Source organism: Acanthochromis polyacanthus, chromosome 9 (genome assembly GCF_021347895.1).
Source record: "Acanthochromis polyacanthus isolate Apoly-LR-REF ecotype Palm Island chromosome 9, KAUST_Apoly_ChrSc, whole genome shotgun sequence".
Taxonomy (NCBI): Eukaryota; Metazoa; Chordata; class Actinopteri; family Pomacentridae; genus Acanthochromis; species Acanthochromis polyacanthus.
Genome location: NC_067121.1, coordinates 28605283 through 28621172, shown reverse-complemented (window position 1 = coordinate 28621172; position 15890 = coordinate 28605283). Strand labels below are relative to the sequence as shown.

Sequence of the window (15890 nt, the reverse complement as noted above, 5' to 3'; positions counted from 1 at the left end):
TAATGAAGTACTGTGAAACCAATAATAATTCACCAGTAACCCGTGTAGCTTATCACAACGAGGCCTGGGTGCGGTTTACTCGCCGCTCCAGCCGCGCCTTTTCCTGTCACAGCGGAACGGTCGTGCGTAAGGACGGCGGGTCAGCTGACAGCTATCAGAGGACCGGGAGGAAGGAGCGGAATTAGCGGGTGTGTGAACTGGGAACCCACTGGATCCTGACACGGGCTATATTCAAGGCCAAGCGGGGAGTGAAAGACTGGTGGGGTTCGTGAGAGAACTAGGGTAAGTTCACCGGAGACGACGCGGTTGTATTTTCCGCGTCAAAATGAACAGCCACTGGCCCGGTTACCGTAAAAGAAAGCCGGTGAAGCGGTTTCATTCGATGCTAACGTTAGCAACTTTAGCCGTCGCTGCGCAAGCTAACGTCAAGCTACAACTAGCATGATAACGGAAAGGCAGGATTTATTTTAAACAAAGAATATAGCGAACACTTTGTGCCACTTATCAACGATTTAACATTGCTGGGGAGTAACTTGTGCTGCGCTTTTACATTGCTAAGTTGTATGTTTCCTGTAATTAATAACGCCACATAATAAATAGCCGTCAAACTAACTGAGTCGCAGGTCCACTGAACACCACCGCCTGCTAGCCCGCTATCGTCAGCTAAATTAGCTAGCTTCCTCTCATTCGGTGTATTCTCCATCACTTGATCCTACCTGAAGGTCAAGCCTTCATCAGTGCCACTTAAGAAGGTTTAAAACGAAGCGTTTCGGACAGACTTTCCTATCCGGCCGAGGAACAAATGAGTAATTATGAAAAATTTATGAACGTTAGGAAACGGCCCGAGTAAGCAGACATCTTGACTTCGCCAATAAAAGGGCGATTAAACCCCCTCAGGTCCGGTGCTCGGTTTATTCGGTCACGACTCAGCAGTGTCTTAACGGGGAAATATTTAACTAATCTTGGGATAGGAGTAGAGTCGTGCTTTTCCTCTAAAAGCCATGTGTTAAAGTTGCCTAGATTCTGCCTTTTGAAGAATTTCAAACACGTCCTTCATCTCCTGATTTCCAGAAGCTCCATTCTTGAAACGAGGGCAGCTTCATTTGATTTGTTGGTCTGAGCAATAAATAGATCAATTGTCTAACAGCAACACTGACTTTAGGTAAATGGACTTGTTCGTCGCTTATAGTCTTAGTTAAGGTTTCGTGTTTAGCCTAATCAGATCCAGGCAACCCTTGGCATTAAAACGGCACTTAGAGTAACAGATTTTAGCTGACTACCTGGCGGCGTCCTGCTTCACACTCGTGGCTACTAATCTGCCTTTAATCTCACTCTCACGAAGAAAAACATGTAATGCCTGTGGTTGGAGTGGCAATAGTCTTTTTAGCCGATATTGGAAGGAAGACTGATTTATGTATTTGTATGCACATACATTAAAGAAAAATGAGTCACCACAGTGGTGCAGCTGCAGGATATGTTCAGCTGGCAATAGAGTGATCTCTGTGTGTTTGAGAGAGACAGCAAAAGCGGATGTGAGGGACAAATGCTTCTCTGTACTAACGGTCACTCCCTCACTTTTCACTGCTTTCACTTCTCTATCACCCCTCTTTCCTTCCCCTGTTTCCTTCCTTCCTTCATGTCTGTCTCTTCTCAGGAGGGGTTTGGTTTCACCATGGCAAGTTGGGATTGAGGAGCAGCCACAATGATTGGAGGACTGTTCATCTACAACCACAAGGGGGAGGTCCTCATCTCCCGAGTCTACCGAGATGACATAGGGTACGTTTTTCAGTAGCAAACCTGCTGTGACATTCCTACATTTTGGGGAACTTGAGGCCCGTAAGATGTTCCTGATCCCATGTGAGTGGACAGGTTGTGGTTAATCCTGGATGACAGAGCATTATGTCCCACTTCCTAGCTGAGGTCACATTACTCTGTATATATATATATATATATATATATATATATATATATATATATATAGTCCATATAATACAGTTTTAACCATATAATAGCACTATATTTACACAAAAATATGCCACCATTCACTATCTTCCCATATTGTATGAGGCAATGGATTGGTTTACTCATGCTTATGAAGCCACACCTCCTACTTAAAAGATTAACTGCAGCTGTGTGAAAAACTCCTCCAAACTGACTTCGGTGTTGACATGGCTTCCAAGACACAAGTTATTAGTTACAACCACACAGCAGAGAAGTTCTGAGAAGCATCATTGTCCTCTCCATAAACATCTCTTACTTAATACCCTGTGTACAATCTGTTTGCAAGGCAAATACCTGAACAATAATGCCCTAAACAAGCAGCATGTTTTTCTTGCATTAGTTATATACTGGAGTCAGATGCATTAAACAAAAACATAGTTTTACCTCTAGCATATTAGGGGTAATGTATATTTAGCAGTTTCTGCACTGCTGAAAAGTCGAAGTAAAGAAAAAGGCAAGAGCCTGAAAACAAAGAGTAGCAATGACATGAAAGCACATGTAGAAAATTACAGCGGAAAACATAATGCAAAGCATAAAGTAACTACATAGAAGTGAATAATGCATAGTATTGCACGCACATAATGCATGACCAACATGTAAATCAAACACATGGAACTCAAAGTATCCATTGTTGCATTACGTATCAGGATACATATAGCAGAAATATTTCAAATCTGACTGTTTAAAGGAATGTGATGAGAACAGAATGACTTCTGTTTTGTACTGCACATTAAAACGCTGCAATCTGTACACGCTTAACATTGCATACAGAAAGATCCACACCCTTATGAAGAAGATGCAGTGTATATTCCCTTTAAACTCAGATTTGGTGATGTTATCTTTTGAGGATTTATCTGATTAAATAATAGTGATATTCAGATGTTTTGTTCTGTTCTGATGTTCCACATAGTATAACTGCAGATGGTATCACTTACATTCAGGACTAAGATAGGTGAAGTACATCACAGTGATAATCACAAAAAATGTTCCTGTAGATTCCTTTGACCAGCATGGAAACACAAATTTGCATATATTTTTCAATTTTATATGCATATGTTTCATAAAAAGAATTGTGGCTGCAGGCAAATCATCTTAAAGGAAGCTCCATCATTGCTGCACTGGCTTTGTTTGTCGATTCACATTCTACATGTCATACAAATCGAGTCCCCCCCTCCCTCTAAATACACATTTGCAAATTGCTGCAAGTATGGTATGCTTGTTTTCAGCTTTGACAGTCACCATCACCTTTTTGTCTTGCAGTGAAACATGGGCACTGCAGCTTTCTAAAAATGTACAGCTATTTCAAAGAAAAGCATTTTCTTAGATTGGGCATGAAGTGGTGGCTGGTTGGTTGTTATAACGTCATGTTAAAATGGCTTTAAAGCACAGACCCTTCTTTAAAAAAAAAACGCATTTGAATGTGGCGATCAGAAGATCACCTTTACAAAACTTGCTATAAATTGAATGTTATTGAAATCATAATTTTTTTCCCACTGCTTAAGATGTACATATATTCACATAGGCTATGTATCAGTGGTTTTGTTATAGACAAGGACTCTGTAGTGTGGCCAGAAGAACACAGTCGATGTGAAGATCTGACTGACTTTCTTTTGTTTGCTTTGTGACACACTGTGCAATTGACTTGAAAAGGAAATACAGAGCCTCAGTGCATATATTCACTCACTCACCACTTGCTGTGTAAATCCAGTCACATTCAATGATTATATTGAGTTCAGGGTAGGATGTTTGCCAGCACTGACACCGGTCCAGTCCATTGTAGACTGACACAGTGAGGGCTGGTGAGGTACAAAGAGGGCAGAAGGGTAGGAATCGATTTCCTTGTACTCTCAAAGTGTCAGTGTGAGTGTACAGCAGCAGCGTTGGGTCAGTAGGTTACTTTTTTGTGCACACCTGAAAACATGTTTAAGCATTTAATCTCTGACTCAGTTGTTGCTGTAGCTATAGAGGAAGTGGCACAGCAACGACCATGGAAAAGGACAAAGTAGTGCATGCTGCGTTGCTTTTTTTGAGCTGCTCAGTGAGACCAGTTGCATTAGCCACTTAGACACAGTTTCATAGTCTGTCTGAATTAGATATGTGCATTGTTATGCAGGGAATTGTGTGTATGAGGAGCTCTTCTAAAACTGCCCTGTTTCTAGGCAGCAATCAGTGAAGTGATTGTTTTTGCTTTATTTTTATCATTGCTCCATCTTTGTCTTGCAGTAGCACAAACACAGCTGCTTGTCTCTGCTTCCTCAGTCTTTGTACTACAGAAGAACCCTGAATAACAAAGGAAAGGAAGCAAATTACATTCATTGTCTTTGTTGCCACAGTTAATTGTCCTAAAACATGTAAAAACTACTAAGACCAAGACAGTGACTTTTCATATTGTGTTCACCAGAATAATCCATGTGTCTCGTTATTGTCCACACATTTCAACTTGGATTTTTTTGTTGACATCATCAGCATCATTTGTGATTGTCCTTACTGCTGTAGCAGTGCAGTGGGAACCAGATGCTCTGTTGCTCATAAGCCTGCAGTGTATGTGCTAGGATGTTGTGGTGATGGCTCTGGTACATAATGAGCTTTTACTTACTGCTTAAATACAACTTGAAATAAATTGCTGCTACTCACTTGCCATGCTGTTGTATTATAACAGTACATTAAAGGCCAGTGTAACGCTGCTAACCTTTAACCAACGTATTTGGTTGCAAAGATAGCATCATAATAAACTCCATGTTACTCACTCTGTCTACATGATGCACGAAAATGTCTCTTGTGCATTTTTGTCTCGCCTCTCCTTTTACTTCATCCTTTTTTCCTCTCTATCCTCTGTATCACCATTTTCCTCCATCTGTTCATCTTGGCCCCTGTAGGAATAGGTAAGAGACGTTCCAGCCTCTAAAGCATGATCCTTCCCTTTCATGGCCACTGATCAATGACCCCATTATACCCTAATCTGCATGTCCATTGATGCCACAGACAAATTCCTGATGAGGAATAGCATGAGCCACTTGTCATGATATTAGAGTGGTGAATAAGCCATCGTATACTGAAATATAACAGCAGATCAATCAAAACCAAGAATTCAGCCAATACCAGTCTCCCTTCAGTTAATATTTTTGCTCACACTTAGCTCTGCTGGTGCCTAAGCATGTAGTCTGAGCATGATGGTTAAGTTAGTCCTCTCATCTTTTGCTCCTGTCCTGATTTTTTTTTTCTCTCTCACAAATTCAGAGATGGTTTGACCTTTTTTACAGTCTCATGTGTAAATGTGGGAGTTGAATTTAATAATGTACTCTACAGCTATCTGTGATCTTATGGCTAAGATGTTGTAGTTGGATTTATTGAAATATCAAGCTTGAATGCTCTTTTATACATTCCATAGACCAATGTCTTCCAGCTTATAAGGTGATCTATCAGCAGCTTAGTGATAAGGCAGACATCATGGCAGCCTTCTAGGCTGACATCAGTTGTCATGGACATTCAGTAATCACCACACCGAGTTTACCAAACTTGTGAGAAGACATTGTCTTCCAACGTATATAACATCAACCAAGAAGGCTGCCGGTTGCACGTGCCTGGTTCATTTCTTCTTCATGGTATGTTAAGTAGGAAAAAATAGAGCAATGACAGTGGTTTAAATGTCTATGTTTTTTGGTTAGGAAATCTTATATATTCCTTGATGTACTTGTGACTGATAGTATTGTAAGTTATGTGTAGAAATCAGTAAGGTCTGCACTCTGTCTGGAAATGGACCTCAGGATGTTCCCAGGCATTTGTCAGCAGGATTTGGTATTCTTGTTGGAACATGCTGCATCCTTTGCACTAAGCCCTGTTATCTATAAATCCACGTTAATCAGGGCAGAGTTTCCCAAAGTAGCTTTGGCAATAAGCTAAAGTATACTTTGTCTCACTTCCATAGATTTCCGTTCAGATGTAATTCAGATGACACTTCTCCCCGAATCATGATCGGGTTTGGACGATGCATCGATGAATACGTGACTAAAACTTTTTCCTCTTCCCACATAAAGTCCAGTTAATTATGATGCTGTTTCCTTGGTCTTCTGTTTTCCCATGGTATTTATCACAATTTACACAAAACAACACTCCCGCTGTCCCTCTAAATGCACCAACTCCAAATGTCTTTGGTTGGTTGGAAAATGTCTGACTTTTTATTTCTTGAAATGGATGAACCTTCCCCTGAGGTCTGATGGGATTTATTTGTCACACTGTAGCTATTTTTCAGCAGTATTTTCACAGGATGTCAAAGGGTGGAGTAATGTCAACAGCAGTCTCACTGTTAAGCAAAAGCCTAAAACAAGTGTCTCAGCTATTAATGAGAACGTCTCTCTCTTTATCCTTCTGTCTCTCTCATCCTCACATCTTAGGCGTAATGCCGTGGATGCGTTCCGTGTGAACGTGATTCACGCCCGGCAGCAGGTTCGATCTCCGGTGACCAACATTGCCCGCACAAGCTTCTTCCATGTCAAGCGCTCCAACATCTGGTTGGCGGCCGTCACCAAGCAGAATGTCAACGCTGCCATGGTGTTCGAGTTCCTTTACAAAATGTGCGATGTTATGACGGCCTACTTCGGCAAGATCAGCGAGGAGAACATCAAGAACAACTTTGTGCTCATCTACGAGCTGCTTGATGGTAGATAATGAGTGTTTGTTTACGTGTGGAATCGATCGGCTTATCCAAACGATACATTTAATCCAGTAAATATTGATGGAGGCTAAAGAACATTAATTCTTGTCTTCTTGGTGTCATATTCAATTCTAATTATAAAAAAGTGTCTTCATTATCCTGCCTTAATGTTTGTGTCCCAATTCGTTCTGGTTCTTTCCAGCCATGCATGTCCTAGTTTTTTCTCATCTTATCTCTTACTGATAGTTATCCGTTTGTGTCCACACAGAGATCCTGGACTTTGGCTACCCCCAAAACTCAGAGACTGGAGCACTGAAGACCTTCATCACCCAGCAGGGCATTAAGGGACAGGTCAGCAAGGCAGATCTAGTGATGTAATCCTTTTAGGCAGACAGAGAAAGGATATACAGTGTAGTTTCTGAGATACAGTGCAGTTTCGGCTAATATAACAGCCTAGTAGTGAGTGCTGTCTTCATGTAGTTTGTTATTGTCTTGTGATTAAGCTAAAACAAGAAGCTGGAGAATCACATCTGATGGATAATAACTACATTGTGTAATTTGATCAGAAGCTGGTGAAGGCATTTTCTGAGAGATTGGTATTAATAATTTATTACCTGATCTATTTCCGGGTCCTTAGTTTATTATTATCCTTTACACTAGTGTATGCTGGAGCCTATGACTTTGTGCTAAAAGTGAAACAATAACCAGCTGTGTTTAATTCTCTTGATGAAACATATAAAATATAGAATACAGAGCTTTACATGAAACCATCAGGGCCTTACTATTTGAATAATGCAGGAAAATACAAATATTGGAGACTCAAACTGGGCAGGGAAAAAAGAACATGGTCCTGTTTTATGTATAATGTATGTATACTCACTGTGTGATTAATATTTGCCTTTGAAATGAAATCATTTTCTTCTGTTTCTGTCTCTTGTCTCCTTCAACAACTTCCATCGTTGGACACTTCAGCACCAGGTGAGATCCTACTGAAGCTCGTGTCATATTTGTTTTCCACCTTCCCTGTAGTGCTGATGACCCCCTTTCATCGCCCTCTTTTTGTTGTCAGTCTGTCGACCTTTTCCATTTGTCGGTAGTGATGCGGTTTCTCGCTCTGTCTCCCAGACAAAAGAGGAGCAGTCTCAAATCACCAGCCAGGTGACGGGGCAGATCGGCTGGCGTCGCGAGGGCATCAAGTATCGCCGCAATGAGCTTTTCCTGGACGTACTGGAAAGCGTCAATCTGCTCATGTCACCACAAGGTCTGTTTTTATGGAGGGCTGATCACTGACATGGATGATTCAGTGAAATTTTATCATTCAGAACAACAAGTGGCAGCAATGTTGATTCTTTATTAATGAAAGCAACTTAGTGCTGTTTTATTTTTTACGTTTATTTCTGGATATATCTCCCACACAGTCTGTGCAGCCAACAGTTAACATTAGCATTAATACTCTTCAGCAATAACAGTGCTACTTAATACTTACCTTGTTTTTATGTAAGTGTGTTTACATTTCTATTTTGAGGACTTCCTGTTCATGATGATATACACATTAAGATTTAATGTAGCCGACTAAACAATGAGGCTGATTTATAAACTATTATTGTCCCATTGATCGGATCACAGTCTTCCTCAGCAGCAGGAGTTGCTGAGTTTACAGTTGCAGCCAAAGTCGGAGAAATTTATGTGCAGGTCTGTTAACAATTATACAAAATGCTGGCTTTAAAAATGTTATTTACAGATCCACCAGACTGTCTAAACTTTTTAAAATTGATTTCTTGAATATCTTATTCCTATTATTTTTATTGTTTCGGTCTGGAACAGGTGCAGTACATTTCACTGCGCATTATACTATGTATACCATACTTTCCGGACTATAAGCTGCTTCTTTTTTGTCACGTTTTGAGTCCTGTGGCATATACAACGATGTGGCTAATATATAGATTTTTACGGGCTAACGAGCTTCATGCCTTCAATACGTTTAGCCTCGTCACATCAGACCAGTGAAATTACCAAACAGGTCACAATGGACCAATGAAACCGTTCGAATTAAATCAACCACACTCACACTAACTTCTTCAACTCAGTCATTTATTTAATTAAAAGTTTAAAAAATCTTTCTGTGTAAATATCTCATGTTACAACGTGAACACCTGCGGCTTATAGTCAGGGGCGCACAATAGTCCAGAAATTACGGTAATTGTGTTTTTGATAAATAAAGGTCTTGAATCTTGAGTTTACGTTACGTTTGTGATAAAACACGTTATTTATTTTGAAAGTGATAACAAATTCTAATGCTCTGTTTTGAAGCAAAGTGTACATTTAAATTATCAGTACTCCATGTGCAGTTTTTGGATGAATAGCTCATATTTGTCGTCCTTCCATGCAGGCCAGGTCCTGAGCGCCCACGTGTCGGGCCGAGTAGTGATGAAGAGCTACCTGAGCGGAATGCCTGAATGCAAATTTGGCATGAATGACAAGATTGTCATCGACAAGCAGGGCAAGGGAGGAGCGTCGGACGATGCAGGGAAGAGGTGAGCGGTGCAAGACGGCAAACTGAACCGCTGCAATTAACCATATTAAAACAAGCGAGGCTGAACATCATGTAGCTATTTTGCATTTCGTTATTGAGAACAGTTCCACCTTTAAAACCCTGACAAGGAAGCTCATTGTTGTTAAGGTTTAAGAGGCTGGTGTCTGTTAGCCCTTTGTCTGTGTTATCAGTGTTGTCTTGTTGTTTGCAACAAGACAGGCTTTTTAATTTCTTTTTTTAATTTTTCTTTCCTTTGGATGCATCTCTCCTTTCTTTCCCTCTCTTTCTTTTCTATGTGCTGTACCTCAGTGATTTAGGGGGAGGAAGGTACTGTACTGACAAGTGTCCTCACCCTCTGCCACTTCAACACACACACACTTAATCACACACACATACTTGTCTTGTCAAAGCCCTTTTTTTTTTTTTTTTTAGGCAAATTAAGAAACATCTCATGCACTGTTGTTCCCCACACACTCTCAATATAAACGAAACACGCCTCGTTTTCTCGTCAGTGTAGTGCCTGGTGGTTGTTTCCCTCTTTTTGTAGAGTTGTCTGTCTGTTTTATTTGCCCACACCTTCCTGCTTGACTTTTAACCCTTTACCCAAACACCTAACAGAAACTGTGATTTGTTTAACTACAGAACATTAACCTCAACTACGTGTCTTGGTACTAGCAACCGTGTTTCCATGTTTGCTCATATATTGTTTCTTTTAATTCTGACCATTAATTGAGGGAGAGTTTTATCTTTTGAAGACTGGCAATCATATGTATTTTTAAAAAAAGATATTGTATTAAGCTAGCAGACTGTTATTCCATCTCTTGTGTAAGTGTGTGTCTGATGTGTTTTCTGTCCTGACAGTGGGAAGCAGTCCATAGCCATCGACGACTGCACTTTCCACCAGTGTGTGCGTCTCAGTAAGTTTGACTCGGAGCGTAGCATCAGCTTCATCCCCCCTGATGGAGAATATGAGCTCATGAGGTCAGTGCACTGATTTTCTTTCACCTTTCAAAGCTGTTTATTTATTATTAAACTTTCTGACAAGAATAGAATGTGACAGAAGATAGTGAGGAGTTAGGGCATGTGTCTATATAGAGCTTTTCTCTGGCAGGAGTGCCTCATTAAAAGCATTTCTCTGACCATGCTGCGGGATTTTGTTGCTGTGACGGTAATAGCTTAACACATCAACAGTCTGTCATCGTTGATAGATAAAAGAACGAAAGGGGCACCAGTGCGTTTATGCAAAGTTCAGAGATTTTCTACAAGAAGCACTCACAGCTGCTTAACCCTCCTGCTGTCTTTGTTTACAGGCACCAAAAAATATTATTTCCTTGTCTGAAAAAAAATCCAAAAATTCAGCAAAAAAATTCCCCAAATTTCTGAAAATTTGCAAAACCTTCAGGAAGAAAATTCCAACAATTCCTTAAAAACTTCCCTCAAAATTAAAAAAAAAAAAAAATCCCCCAAATGTGGCAAGAAAATTCTTGTAAATATTTTCAAAAAAATCCTAAAAATATCTAAAATGATTACATGTATATCGGTAAAATTTCTAATATTTTCTTTAAAAACATTCACAAAAAATCAACTGAAATCCAGCGAATTTCACTGGATTTTGGTTGATTTTTTTTTTTTTTGTGTGTGAATGTTCTTGAAACATTTTTAACATTTCTTTCTTTCCACCAAAAAATGTTCAAAGATTTCCCAAAAATGTTGAAAATGTGGACATCAGAAGTTTCACTGTGAAAATATATTCTATTCCCCGACATTTTCAAACTTTAAAACGGGTCAGTTTTGACTTACAGGACGGCACGGGTTAAAAAAAAATTATAAAAGCTGGGTGCAGCATTGATGACAGCTGAAAAAGATGATGGTCACCTGACGAATTATAAACTATTTCCACTGGGAGATTAATGAAGTATTTCTGAAACTGATTCCTACATGATATGCTTACAGCTAAAAAGGGTCAAACGACATAACATTGGCTTTCCATGTTTTCATTCTATGCAAATTGCTGAAGTTTGTTCACATTAACCCTTTACGCTTCAGTGCGTCGTAGGTGTACCGCCGGCGGTACACCTACTAATTTGCATAGGAATTTCAAGAATGTCCGACGGCTGCAAACACGATTATACAAACACTATACGCCGATGGAAAGCTTAGATTCTCATGAATCCGCCGGTATAAACCACTTTCAGATGCGATTACTACAGCGGGTGAGAAAAACACATTTGTCCGACAAAAACAAATATTCATCCATCCGTTCTCTATACACGGCTTCAACGCACACAGCGCGACTCACATTTCCGGGTTTATTATTACACACAAAAAAAAAGATTCCACAAAAAACGGCCATAATCCAACCTTTTACATCCAGACGACACAAGCCAGTAAACTATTTTGTCCAAAACATGTCCTGAAGTCGGTATAAAATCCCCGAATCGGTCATTTTCAAGGAAAAGCACCTCGCGATGCCCGTCCAATATTCCCCGTATTTTTCGTAATTTTTTTTATTTGAAAATAGAATATTAGCGATTTTTTTGTACTGAAAACGGCTGGAATTGACTGAAGCTTAAAGGGTTAAAGCTTTTTTTCCTCCTCCTCCACCTTGCAGATATCGCACCACTAAGGACATCATCCTGCCGTTCCGAGTTATTCCTCTGGTTAGGGAGGTTGGCCGCACTAAACTGGAGGTTAAAGTGGTCATCAAGTCCAACTTCAAACCCTCTCTGCTGGCTCAGAAGATTGAGGTCAGCGCAGAGAATTTTAGCTCTTCAACACGCAAAAACTGTTTTTTTCTTTGCATTCTAATCGAACTGTAGATTGAGAAATGTGTAATCCTGCCGTGATTATGAGTCTAAACTTTGATGACGTTAAAAATAAAGTGTCTATGCTCACTCCCCAGGTGCGCATCCCAACACCCCTCAACACCAGTGGTGTGCAGGTGATTTGTATGAAGGGAAAAGCCAAGTACAAGGCCAGTGAGAACGCCATCGTGTGGAAGTGAGTGGCAGCTCTGCACGAGCATTTCATGAGAGAAAAGCAAACTTGTTTTCTGCTCTTTGCACAGTTAATGATCAACCGCCTCATCTCTTTGAGGCCTCTGCTTGTTTAACCCTGTTCTGTTCCCCATTTCGAGGCAGTTTTTTTCATAGTATGTGCAGTTTTAAAAGTGAATATGTTTCTGTGTGTTTGCAGGATCAAACGCATGGCTGGGATGAAGGAGTCTCAGATCAGTGCTGAGATTGAGCTGCTGCCAACCAACGATAAGAAGAAATGGGCCAGGCCTCCCATCTCTATGAACTTTGAGGTACAAATTTAATAGTATAGTTAAATCCTTTGCTTTCTTTCAGTATGACACTCACTCAAACTCTGATTTCACACAGCTTTGGACTTTCTGGTAGATTTCCAAATCTGAGATCATTTGTTCCAGCTGCACATGTGTTCTACTGAAGACTTTGGACTGTCTCAAATCCTCTGCACACTCATAAAATCACTAAATTTATTTTTTCCAGTGCTGCACAAATTATTGTGCTATTAAAAAATAGTATTTAACATACGATTTCAAAAAGTTAGTTGCAGCATTTTAACTCATCAACGCTGTCTGTGAAATAAAAGCGAAGCAGAACTCAGTACAGAGTTGGCAGCCCAACAAATGGACTCAGGATGAACCCTCGTGTCGTCCTGCGGGTCAAAATTGACCCATTTTAAAGTTTGAAAATATGGCAGAAAATTCTATTTTCAAAGTGAAACTTCTGATGTCCACATTTTCAACATTTTTGGGAAATCTTTGAACACTTTTTGGTGGAAAAAAAGAAATGTTAAAAATGTTTCTGTAAGAACATTCCCATAAAAATCAACTAAAATCCAGTAAAATTCGCTGGATTTTAGTTGATTTTTATGTGAATATTCTTAAATAAAATATTAAAAGTTTTACTGATAAATATGTAATCACTTTAGATTTTTCAGGATTTTTTTGGAAGATTTTTACTTATTTTATGAAAATATTTACAAGAATTTTCTTGCCACATTTGGGGGATTTTATTTTTTTTTTAAATTTGAGGGAAGTTTTTAAGGAATTGTTGGAATTTTCTTCCTGGAGGTTTTGCAAAATTTCAGAAATTTGGGGAATTTTGGAAAAAAACTAATGTTAAAAATATTGCTTAAGAACATTCACGTAAAAGTCAACCAAAATCCAGCGAAATTTTGTGAATGTTCTTAAAGAAAATATAAGTTTTACTGATATATGTAATCACTTTAGATATTTTTAGGATTTTTGGGGGGGTTTTTACTCATTTTTTGCAAAATTTGGGGGGATTTTATAAAAATAAAACTTTCAATTGAAATTTTTAATGAATTATTAGAATTTTCTTCCTGAAGGTTTTGCAAATTTTCAGAAATTTGGGGAATTTTTCACTGAATTTTTGGATTTTTTTTTCAGACAAGGAAACCATTTTTTTGGTGCCTGTGAATGAGGACAGCAGGAGGGTTAAATGAGATCTCAGTATCTGTCATGCAAATCACAACCTGTTTACCATTTCCTCAGACGACACAAACGCGCTTCCTGCCCGTGCGGCTCACAGATCCCGACACGCTCTAACTCCTCCTCCTCTCGCCCCTGCAGGTTCCTTTCGCGCCATCTGGTCTGAAGGTGCGCTACTTGAAGGTGTTTGAGTCCAAGCTCAACTACAGTGACCACGATGTCATCAAATGGGTGCGGTACATCGGCCGCTCCGGCATCTACGAAACCCGCTGCTAAAGTTCAACCCCCTCCACCTGCCAGGCAGCAAACTGACCACTTCTCCTCCCATCTATCCTGTTAAGAATTATTTTGTTTTGTTTTCTTCTCTCCCTTTCCTACTTTCTCCCCCTCCTTCCCTTCAGCCCTTATCGCTTCTCTCCCATCCCCCCTTCCTAACTAGGTGTTGGAGATCGAATTTACATCGTTTAAAAATACAATTTAAAAAAAGTAAATATGGTATAATGCACAGATATATGCAAAATGTGAACCATTGTATCGTATATATCTCGTAGTGATGAGTTAAAAGAAAAAAAACAAAGTAAGCCAACCGGTGTCCGAAAGAAAAAGACAAGTGATGCAGGGGGGTCCAGGGGGAGAGGACAGGAGGCTCTGTTGTGTTTATTCAGTGTTATTGTCCCACTATCTACTTCTGCAGTTACTTTAGAAGTCACACATGTCTTAGAGTTATCCCTGGTAAAGATGGTTTGTAGCTGTGGTGGTTTAAAATGAACCCTGATATAGTTCCTGTATACCGACTTCTGTCTCCGTAGACCCTTTGAATGAATCGATTGATATTTGATCTGTGTTTTCTGGGGATGGTCATTGCCACTCAACAGGACGAAAAAGTGAAATTATCCTCAAAGTAAAAAAGGAAAAGATACGTGCAAGCAATGTTTGTACTTCCAAGTGTATTGATCCTTTTCCTCTGCTACTTTTCCTTTTTCTGGCATTTAGTCAGTGAAGTTTAAACATAAGGGAAACATTCCAGACAGTTCTGAGGTTTCAACCATCATCCTGATAAGCTTGTTTTGACCCAAATTCCCCAAATGTTTCTTAAGCACTAAGATTAACTCTGTCACACTATTTTGATTTAGAGATCAGGCTCTGGGAGGGTTTGCAGTGAGGTGACGTCTCCCCCTGGCGTTTGCTTCGCCACTGTCTGCTTCTTCATGTTTGTAGCCCTGGTGACCGTTCTGTCCAATAAAATCTGACTATGTAACCAAACCTCACCTACCCTGTATGTGTGTGTTTGCATTTCAATTCCACTGATGTTATTTTAGGTTGTTGGCTGTTTCCTCCTTATGTTGGACACATTTGAGATGAGCCTGTGCAAAATAAATCACCAGCATTGGCTGCAGAGAGCATGCTGGGTAGATTTCTGTCTGACTCGAGCCCAACTTTGTTCTGGTGTCATGCAAATGTAGACGACTGGAGTCTAGTAAGAGTAGAGCAGCTGTAGGTTTTGGAGTCAGGTGCCACAGTTTCTGTCCACTACTGGCCATGATGGAAATGCAGATGATCGGTTTAGAGCAGAGGTGTCAGACTCATCTGAGTTCAGCCCAGTTTGATCTCAAATGGGCCAGAACAGTAAAGTCAGAGCATAACCTATAAATAAGTCCATTTTTTTTTTCAAAAAGCTGTGTTTTGATTAAGTCTGCATTTAAGTAATCTTTTTGCAAAACATTATGAACGACCTAATATTTCTTAAGAAAAATAAACTCAGTTTCAAAAATATTATGCCTCAGTTTATCAGCTACAGATTACAACTTATAGATCAGTGTGTCTACAAGGGCACAAAACATTTAGTCACAGGTATCTGGAACTGAATGATGCAGTATTCTACTTTATGATCAGAATGACCAAAGTCAGACAAAAAACAAAATTAAGACAAAATATTACAAAAATGAGACACAAGATGTCAAAAATGAGATACAAAATGACAAAAACGTTGCAAAGTGACAAAAAAATAGACAAATGACGAAGAACTACATAAATGACAACAGCGAGAAACAATGAAAAACAGAAGCGAGACAAAACAAAACGACAAAAACAATATGCAAATCAAGAAATAAAGCTAAATGACAAAAATCAAACAAGCGAGACAAAAAGGAAACAAAATGACAGCAAAAATTAATATTGAGATACAAGGCGTTTTTCCTTTCCATGATCAAAAGGGATATACGAAA

General features: G+C 39.5%; 1 protein-coding gene across 1 annotated transcript; it reads left to right on the top strand.

Moving 5' to 3' along the window:
• Positions 1–109: 109 nt before the first annotated feature.
• LOC110948054 (AP-2 complex subunit mu-A) lies at positions 110–14933 on the top strand. The gene is made up of 13 exons (XM_022189429.2): positions 110–282; positions 1655–1776; positions 6393–6658; positions 6921–7003; positions 7625–7630; positions 7778–7913; positions 9042–9186; positions 9495–9512; positions 10047–10166; positions 11797–11932; positions 12088–12185; positions 12381–12492; positions 13807–14933. The coding sequence occupies exons 2-13, from the start codon at positions 1703–1705 to the stop codon at positions 13939–13941; spliced, it is 1329 nt and encodes a 442-aa protein (XP_022045121.1). The 5' UTR covers positions 110–282; positions 1655–1702; the 3' UTR covers positions 13942–14933.
• The last annotated feature ends 957 nt before the right edge of the window (positions 14934–15890 follow it).